The following is a 9,970-nucleotide window of genomic DNA, read 5'->3' on the forward strand; positions in this document are numbered from 1 at the left end:
AAGGTAAGGGGGCAGGCAGAGCAAGGTCGGGGTCCCTGACATCCAAGCTCACAGCGGCCTCTCCCCAGCCGCGGTACCGCTCTGGGGACCCGCCCTGGGCACCCGCCCTGGGGCCGCGCGAATGGGCGCGCGGAGGAGGCGCGTCGGTGACACCGGGGCTGCGGTGATGGTTACCTGGGCCCCGCCCCGGGGGCCGGGATGGAGCCCGGGCCTCAGCCCCCGCCCGCGGCCGCGCCGCCCGCTCGCGGTCGCCGCCCTGGAGGCGCGCTCGCTCCCGGGGAGGACGCGCCCGTGCGGGTCACCAGGTGAGGCGGCCGCTGGAGCCATCTCCCGGCCGCGCGGCCTGGGGGCGGGTCCGGCTGAGGCCCCGCCCCCAGGGCAGTCCATAAATGCGCGGGGGCGGGCGGACCCAGCGGTTGGGAGCGCTGCTGGCAGGTGACCGAGAGAGGTCGGCGCGCCCCGCGTCCCGTCCGCCGCGCGCCTGGGTCGGGCCGGGCTCGGAGCCCCAGCCATGCTGTTCTGGCACACGCAGCCCGAGCACTACAACCAGCACAACTCCGGCAGCTACCTGCGGTAAGGGGCTTGGGCCGGGGTCTGCGGGCGGGGAGCGGGGCGGCCGGGCCAGGGGTCCCGAGCGCCCCCGCTGCGCCCCCGCCTCCCAGCTGTCTGCCCTTGGGGGACTGAGAGAGACACGCCCAGAGTCCCGCCTGGGACCGACGGACCGACCCCAGCGGGAGCCGACGCTCAGAGTTGGGGACCCCCCTGGGAGGCGGGTTTGCGGAGCCTGGTGCCCGCGGAGGCTGCTTCCCCGACGACCCCGGCGGGTGCAGAGCGCGCATCTTTGGCCGCAGCCTCTCCGGGGCCGTCCGCCTCCCTGTCTCTCCTCTCCCCGCTCGCGTCGGAGAAGAGGAAACTTCCTGCCGTCGGTCTGGAGCCTGTCCCGGGGATTCTAGTTCCCTGCTCTTTGCCCCTCTCCGCCCGGTCCCTCTCCGAGCCTCGCGTCCTCTCCAGTGTCCTTGCTCCGGCCGAGGGGCGAGTGAGCGGCGAGCGCGGCCCTGCGCTGGGCCTCGCGGGCCGGCGGGGGCGGGCGGGGGCTTGGGAGGGACAGGGTCCCCCCTCCCACCAGGTGGTCTTGCGTGTGTAGGCCTGAGGCCCGCACATTGATTGCCCTTGATGGAAATCTTTCTTCTTCTGCAGGGATTTGACTAGTGCTCTTCAAAGGGAAAAGTAAGTCCTGCCTGTCTTGCAAAGTTTTCTCCCCTGTCCCCTTGAAGGAAGTGGCACCTCCGTTAGCTTCAGTTCCTGGAGGATTGTTTTTCCCTGTTGTGCAGCTGGCCGGGTACTAATGGGCGGTCATTTCACTTTCTGAACTCGCCTGAACCAGCTGTAGCCTGTCTTTATTTCCATCCTAGTCACAGTTTATGAAATGTGCCTAATTTAACCCAAAGGGCATTTGGTGTGAGCTCAGAGAAAGTGAATTGTGGGGCCTAGGTGGGAAGTCTCTGGTACAGACTGCCCCACAGTGAGAGCCCGTCCTGCATGCTTCATTTTATTTTTATTTTTGGTCCCTAGAAGTTTCAAGTCAGATTTAGCAGTACAGGTGATTTGGAAATCCTGGCTTTTGATAGATATTTGTCCAGTAGTCGTCCCCGAAGGCATCCCCATTTCAGAAGGCAAAGGAGTGATTGGGTTTATGTAATGTGTCTGCTGTGTTTTATCATGGGCCAGAGTGGTAGGGGATGGCAAAAGTCTAGGGTCTTAATTAAGGACTGATGGCTTCTCTGCAGACCATGGTGATGTCACCAGAGGGAGACTGCTCTGGGGGATGTTAAGCCCACCGGGAAAATTTTTTTTTTTTTTTTTTTTTGCCATGCCTTGCGGCTCGCGGGGATCTTACTTCCCCGTGCCCCCTGCAGTGGAAGCGTGGAGTCCTAACCACTGGACCACAAGGCAAGTCCCCTACTGGGCAGATGTTAATCCCTGGCAGAAGGCTGTGTGTATTCGCTTACTTGAAATGCTACAATGGGATACATTTATTGTACCGCACCATGCAGTTTTAGGTGTGATTTTGCCTGAATTTTATAGTTTGTGGCCATTCGGTATGTTGCCATATATTAGAAATAAGTTTGGAGGTGACCCTGAGTGGAGAAGTGAGTGTATTTAAAACTTCCTGGATACCGAAAATGTCATCCTTTTAGGGAATAATTCTCCTCTTGGGCGGGAGGTGCCCCTGCTCTGGAGATGGGATTTTGGGGAGTACCTTTTAGGAGTTTGGTATTGCATTCAGCGTGGTGAGGTGGGGTGCGAGTTGGGGTGAAAGGTGCCATAAAGCCATATGGGCTTCTGGGGTCGTTTGGGGAGCATGGATTAAAAAGCATGTTGGTCCACACTCTTTTTTGTTTTTTGGCCGCGCCTAGCAGCATGCGGGATCTTAGTTCCCCGACCAGGGATTGAACCCACGCCCCCTGCAGTGGAAGTGCAGAGTCCTAACCACTGGACAGCCAGGGAGGTCCCCACACTCTATTTTAATTTCACTTCTTGGAAGCTGGGGTGTTCACCCTTGGAGAGGTTGACCTCGGTGAACGCCAAGGTGAGGGTCAGTGGGTATGCCTCTGGTCCCCCTGGCTCTAGAGCGAAGGTCTTGTCCTTTTGTTTAGTTTGTGCATTTTCTTTTTGGTCCTCTCCTCACTGAGCGGCACCTCTGCAAGTTGTCTCACCTTCCCAGGTAGTGGCCTGTACTCCCTTCTTCCCTCCTTCTGTTTCATGTCCTGGTGACTTTATTCCTCAGCAAATAAGGATGCCAGGCTTGAAACAAGTTACTGTTGAGTGATGGCTCTTACCCACCCTCCTCCCCTGCATCCCTCCCTTTTTTTAAATTTAAAGGCACCAGCCCATGGATTATTAACTTAACGTGGTCTGGGCAAACACAAAATTATGCAATCGCCCGGGGAGCACGCCTGCCTGCTTCTCCCCTGTTCCTAGATAACCTCTTGGGCTGGGAGTGTGCCCCGGTCCGGGCAAAGGAAGGTGTGGGGTGGGAAAGCCAGGGCTGTGGATGGTGGCAGGGGTGGCCCCCCACAGGGGAGGTTTTGCACGTGAGCCCCAAGCCAGACTTTTCCTTGTGAGAGTTGTTGCGACGTGTTGGGGTGTGTGCCGGGTCTGTGTTTTAGAGCTCCTCGTTTGTGGTGCTGTATGAGGAGCAGATTATACCAGTGACTCTGCTGTTTATGTAGTGAAGTGGGGTCAGTGAATCTGATTCAGAGCCCAGGATGCTCCCAGGGTAGAGGGTTATTAAGATAAGGGCACGGGCACTTTTTTGGCATGGGTGTCCGTGCCATAATCTGTTCATAATCCAGAGAGCTTAACCAAGTCTCTCCTGCTTTCAGGTCCTTCATGTTCTCAAGGATTTCTATTTTCCTTGGGAAGGCACTTAAGAAATACATCCAGAAACAAGTTATCCAGTCCTAGGCTGATGTGAGGCTGGTTTTTTGGATCTGACGGGGATTTTTGTTTAGAGGTGGAGGAAAAGAATCTTTGAGCATCGCAGTATTTTCCATTTGGATAAGAAAACTGAACAGAAACCAAGGTCCTTCTTGTTTTGCGTTTAGGAGATATTAGTATGACCCTTAAAATAGGGCTTATGGGCCAGTTGTCCTTTTTTTTTAGAAGGGTGGAGGGTTGTCTCATTTTGGGTGGGTGAAGCAGTTTCTCCATTTGCATGGTTTACAGAGTCCGGAGGACAGGAAATTGTCTTGGTCTGAGCAGTGGTCAATAACTGGAACAGTTTATTTAAAAAGATTAAAAATTTTGTTCGGGCTCTCATTCTAAAAGCCAGACTCTTGTGGATGGCAACCAGGCGGCATCTGAATAAATTTCTCGAAGGTCTTGGCGTGAAAGTAGAATCATCCAGGATTGGTCTCCCTCATTGGAAAAGCATCTTAGAGTATCTGTGACACGCGGTGTGGTAGGCTGAACCCGCTTGCTGCACCACGCTGGGCTGCGTTGCCCTTGACACCAGGGTTGGCCACTTGGCCCTGTCTTTGCGAATGGGCTCCGGGGACCCTGCTCCTGACCCCTCCCTCCTGTGTTGCAGCGACGTCCTCGCCCTGCCCATCTTCAAGCAGGAGGAGCCCCAGCTGTCCCCCGAGAACGAGGCCCGTCTGCCACCCCTGCAGTATGTGCTGTGTGCCGCCACGTCCCCAGCTGTGAAGCTGCACGAAGAGACTTTGACCTACCTCAACCAAGGTAGTCCTGGAGCACCGGGCCAGGGTGGAGCCTGGGGGCCGGGGAGACCGCCCAGGAGTGGGGAGTTGACCTGAATGACCCATTTGGGCCTGTTACCTTGTCAGGGTGGGAGAGTTGGGGTTCGGGAAAGGAGCTCTGGTGTCCTAGCTGTGAGACTTCTGAGCCTCGGTGTTTTCATCTGAGAAATGGACACATCAGCTATGTTTCACTCAGGCCAAATGAGTGAAGGTTCACATTCCTCATATGGGCCCTCCAGGGAGCAGATGATCCTCAGTGATTGGCAACCATACTTATAATTACTACTTTGAGCACCTTTGGTAATTACTACTTGCCTTCCCGGCCGTAGATTGAGCACCTTTGGTATACAAGGTCAGCTGCCCTTTCTGGAGCCGCACCCGGCAGTGATGGGAAGGCCCATCCTAACGCGGCCCAGAGGCCGGATTCCACACGTGCCAGGCAGGAGCCCTTTGTGGCGATGGGGACAGGCGTGTCCTGGGAGAAATGGCACGGGCGTTTGACTTTGCTTTCCAGCCCCAGGGCTTCCCAGCTCTTTGACTTTTCCTCTGAGCCTCATTGTGTTCACGTGTGACACGAGAAGCGTCATTTTGTGAGGTTTGAGAGGATGAAGGCGTGTGAAGTGCCTGTTCCATTTCTGATGTCCTTTATCAGGACCCGTGGGCCAGTGGCCTAACCGATGGTGTTGTTGTGGTTTCTGTATGCTGTGTGCCTGTGTTTATTGCCCTTCCCCTCTGGGTCACCTCAGACGCCCTGGCACGCAGCGGATTAGTTGCCCCGTGTTTAAAGTGAGCAGAGCTGAGGGGCAGGGGGATGCAGTACTTTCTGGAAGGGCAGGGGATGACAGTGTGGTTGCAGTTTATCTTCCACGGGCGGCCTCATTTCTGCAGAACTCTGGCTTCCCCATCTGGGGAGCCAGCCGGGGGCGGAAGTCCAGCCTGACCATCAGGCTTACCTCTGACAGCTCAACTGGCCAGCTTCTGGGCCAGGGACCAGCTCAGAATCAGCAGGTGACTCGGCATCGGCCTATGGACGTGGCCAGGGCAAGGGCATTGCTTATCCCTGTGGGTGGCTCTGGGGCCTCAGCTGGTCGCCAAGCCAAGCTCAGTCGGCTCTCGGGTGCCTGGCTCAGGCCCTGAGATCTGTGTTCCATTTGCTGAGGCTGGTGACCGCCGACGGCAGGTGAGTTGGCCGTGTGGAAGAATGCCTCTGTGTGTCTGTGCTTGTTTGCGGAATGGCTTTGGCCATTTTCCTTTCTCTTTCACGGAAGGTCAAACGCTACCAACCTGTATATCTTGGAGCAGTGGTTTTCCCCTCTGGGCCTCTGCTCTCTTGCCTAAGTGCAGCATGAAGAAACTGGGTGAGGTTTACAGAGAGCTGAGGTCAGGGGTGGTTCTTGTTCCTGGCCCATCCTGGGGTCAGAGGCCCAGCCGCTGGCCCAGCGCGCCCGCCTCCCCCCTCCCCCATCTCTAAGGCCTTTGACTGCCCCACCTACCTTCTCTCCACCCCATCCCTCCTTTCTTTCAGTCAACTTTCAACAACGTTTGGCAGTCAACACACTAGGTCTTTTTAACAGAGTTATCCTTTGCTAATATAGAGAAGATAAAAGAGGCAGAAAGAGTTGCCCCTGTGTTAATTTAGTGTATTTGCTTTAGGTCTTTCTTTTTTTTTAAAATATGTTTCTAAAATAAATTTATTTATTTTTATTTTTGGCTACGGTGGGTCTTCATTGCTGCACGCGGGCTGCGGCGAGTGGGGGCTACTCTTCGTTGCGGTGCGCGGGTGTCTCACTGCGGTGGCTTCTCTTGTTGCGGAGCACGGGCTCTAGGCGCGTGGGCTCAGTAGTTGTGGCTCGTAAGCTCTAGAGCACAGGCTCAGTCAGTGGTTGTGGCACATGGGCTTAGTTGCTCTGCAGCATCTGGGATCTTCCCAGACCAGGGATTGAACCTGTGTCCCCTGCATTGGCAGGCGGATTCTTAACCACTGCGCCACCAGGGAAGTCCCCACAGGGCTTAAACTAGCATTTAACTGTAACCTCATTGCTAATGTGGTTGAATATTTAAAATATATTTATTGGTCTTTTAAATTTCTCCATCAGTTAAATTCATGTTCTTTGCACATTTCTTATTGGGATGGTTCCATCTCACGGGTTGTAAGAGCATACCCTAAATGAAGGATATTAACCTTTTAGCTGCCGTATATTGGAAACAATTTTTTCCCTGACCATTTAACCGTATTTATTTTGTGATAACTATATTTATGGTGTGAGATGTATGTCATGGATAGAAATTGACTTTCAACATCTATTGTCAAGTCTTTCAGTTTTCTAAAATGATTTTCCTTTTATGTTTAGAATGCCTGCCCACCCCAAAATCAGCTTAGTGGTTTCCTAAAGTTCATGTAATGGTTTCTAAATTTTAACATTGCAATGTGCTTGGGATTCTTTTGGAAACGATAATTAGTCATTTAATGATGATTTTGGATTATTACTATATAAAATATATGTATTTCATTTTTCTCCCAGCTTTACCAGTGGGATTTATACTTTCATACGTTACATTTGGAGTTTGTGATGTGATGTAAAAGTCTAAGTTTACTTATTTTTCTAAATAGTTGACCTACTAGTTAATGCCTAGTTTACCTCTTATTCTCACTGGTTTAAATGCCACTTTCGAAACATTTAAAAAGCCATATTCTAAACTATGGGTCCAGAAACAGATGTGTAGATGTTTGTCCTGTACACCTGATTGTTGCCCCATTTCTAGTTGAACTAATTGTAGCTTGGAAGTATGTTTCCCTTTTTGGGAGTAGAAGTTCCTTTTATCATTCTTCTTAACCTTTCTCAGTCACCTATTCTTACAGATGGATTTTACAACCATTGAATCTTCCTTCTATACTTTTTAAAAAAATATTTATGAGATCATATACTTTATAAAGTTGTTTCTTACTTTTATTAAACTATTCTTGTAATATTTTCTATTATAAAACCTCTTAGACATCATTTAAAATGTCTGCGTAATAGTTCACTATTTTCTTTTATTATTTAGGACTGATTATTGTCTTAACGGCTGGGATGAAATATACAATGTAATTACTTGAGTGTCTGTCTCCCATAATAGAATGGAAGCTCTGTGAGGGCAGAGCCATGTCTATGTTTTTAACATTATATCCCAAGTGTTAAGCTTGGTGCCTTGATAGTAGATGCTCTGTAAATATTCAGAAAATTTAAAAATAAGCATGATTTATTTTATTTCCATTTCACCTTTCTCTCTCTTCCTCTCTCTCTCTTTTTTTTTTGTTGCTATTATCAGTAATGCTGTACTTGATATCTTTTTCAATGTACCTTATTTAAAGTAGCTTCTATGCCTATGTCATATGACAAATGAGCATCAGTTTAAAAGAAAAGGAGCTTTGACATATCAGTCAACAGTCAAAACCTTTCTGTTTAATTAAAAAGTTTGCTATTAAGTGTTTAATGTTTATTGCGTTGGCTCTATGATGTTTAGGGCACTATTTCTCTGAGGCCATCCCATGTCTTCTTTCTTGTAATGATGTGTTTAAGGTTCTCCAAAGACATGGAAGGGATGCTGGATCTGTAAACGAAAAAGTCATTTAAACCATTGGATGCTCATTTTTCAGTGCAGTGTCAGACCAGTGCCCTCACATCATGGCTTGGATAAGGTGTGTTCCTTGTGGGTGTCTTATCACCAAGCCCAACGGCTAGTTTTGGATACAGTGAAAATGGTTTGAGAACCAAACTACGTGCTCTTCCCCTGAAATGGAGTCCTAAGGGGAAGGGGTAGACAGCTGTTGAATGGAGGTCTTCAAACTCCCAGGCCAATCTCTTTGTCAGTGGCCGAAGGTCACTGTGGAGACATGTTTCCTGAAGGCTGGAGCCAGAGGCAAGGGATGAAGTAGGTAAGGTGGTGGGAGAGTCAGGGAGATCAGAAGAAAGAGGACCCCAGGCAATCTGTGTAGGCAATTCTGGCTTTGAGATAAGAACAGCTTTGCAAGAATGGCTTGTTATGGAGAAAACTTTGGAATTTCCTACCAAAGCAACTCTTCCATCTTAAATATGGTGATGGATTTTTCCAACAGTCTTATGTTCATTCATTCATGGAATAAAACTTCCTGTCCATTGGAAAGAGAGGATGGTTCAGGGAGAGAGAGAAAAGCCACGTGCAAAGGCAAGAACGGGTAGGGTGTGGGTGCAGTTAAAGCACACCGTTTATGAAGGATCCTAAGCAATTCAGTATGACTAGGGTTTGGAACATGAGGAAGAGTATGAATGTATATGGCTGGAGAGGTAGACCAGATAGCCAGGATCTGCCGCCGCTGCCTTGCTGAGGCTGAGCTATCGGGCAGCCCTCCCTGGGTATGTCCTTTAGACAACCTCCCAGTGCTTCCAACTCCTCATGTGTAAAAGGAAGGAAATAGAATCCCTACGAAGTACGTGCTACTATGTAGCTAAAATAAGTTAATGCAGGAAGAGCACTGAAAACAGTGTGTGGCACTTTATATGAACTCACATATTAGCTCTTATTAATAGTAAAGTGGATACATGTTTCCCCTAGTCCTATTAGGAAGTTAACATGGCCATGAAATTGGGACCTTGATGTATTTTATTTTATTTTATTTTTTGCTACTTTAATCCTTTCTTTTCCTAATTGAAAGATTAACACAAGGTTGGTTCTAGAACTAAGAATTGTACCTCTTAGAACTGAAAGGTGGTAGCTTTGGAATAGGTTAAAGGTAGGAAGGCCTGCTGACCTTTTCTGTTAGTTCTTCATTCACTGTACAACCAGATAATAGACGTAACCTGCAGGAGACATTCCTATGCAGGATGTTAAAATACTGTCTTTAAAATTGTGATCACAGGGGCTTCCCTGGTGGCGCAGTGGTTGAGAGTCTGCCTGCCGATGCAGGGGACACGGGTTCGTGCCCCGGTCCAGGAGGATCCCACATGCCGTGGAGCAGCTGGGCCCGTGGGCCATGGCCGCTGAGCCTGCGCGTCCGGAGCCTGTGCTCTGTGGCGGGAGACGCCACAACAGTGAGAGGCCCGCGTACTGCAAAAAAAAAAAAAAAAATTGTGATCACAGAAAGCGCTGGACCCCTACAAGATGTGAGTTGTTGTGTTAGGGATTACTCTAATTGCAAGGTGAGGACCCTAGCCTTTAGAATTCCCAAAGCACTTTATGGTATTCTTTTTTTTTTTTTTTTTAATTAATTTATTTATTTTGGCTGCACAGGGTCTTAGTTGCAGTGTGAGGGATCTCTAGTTGCGGCACACGGGATCTAGCTCCCTGACTAGGGATCGAAACCGGCCCCCATGCATTGGGAGCACAGAGTCTTAACCACTGGACCACCAGGGTAGTCCCTGGTATTCTCTTTTGAGTAATTCCCCTAAAATGTATTATTCTCATTTTACAGGCCGAGAGGGGTGAAATCTGGCACGCTTGGGGAGAGTGGTTGAGCATTGATATGACCGTAAAGGGAATTCTGGGAGGGGCAGGCACCCACTTTTCCTAGGGCTCCCTACAGGCAGGATTCTAGGCTGGCACTTCCAGGGGCCATGCCTGCCGCCTGGAACGCCTGGTGCAGCTCTGAGGGGCCGCGTAGGAGCCTTGCAGGGAAGAAGGCCAGGAAGGAGCCGAAATGGAGCCGGGAGAAAATGCTTCCTTGAACAACACCCAAAACCCTACAGTTTCTC

The 9,970-nt window shown here is 50.3% G+C and overlaps 1 protein-coding gene across 2 annotated transcripts in view; it reads left to right on the forward strand.

Moving 5' to 3' along the window:
* The first annotated feature begins 434 nt into the window (after positions 1 to 434).
* TFCP2L1 (transcription factor CP2 like 1) overlaps positions 435 to 9,970 on the forward strand; it is a 59,518-nt gene continuing 49,982 nt past the window's right edge. The window contains exons 1-3 of one of the 2 annotated variants that reach the window (XM_024734520.1): positions 435 to 573; positions 1,198 to 1,227; positions 4,094 to 4,245. In XM_024734520.1, the coding sequence (XP_024590288.1) occupies positions 512 to 573; positions 1,198 to 1,227; positions 4,094 to 4,245 (244 nt within the window). In that variant the 5' untranslated portion in view covers positions 435 to 511. The remainder of the gene's footprint in view (positions 574 to 1,197; positions 1,228 to 4,093; positions 4,246 to 9,970) is intronic. The other variant, XM_024734521.1, reaches the window with a different exon arrangement.

The sequence above is a fragment of the Neophocaena asiaeorientalis genome, unplaced genomic scaffold (genome assembly GCF_003031525.2).
Source record: "Neophocaena asiaeorientalis asiaeorientalis breed wild unplaced genomic scaffold, Neophocaena_asiaeorientalis_V1.1 scaffold32, whole genome shotgun sequence".
NCBI lineage: Eukaryota > Metazoa > Chordata > Mammalia > Artiodactyla > Phocoenidae > Neophocaena > Neophocaena asiaeorientalis.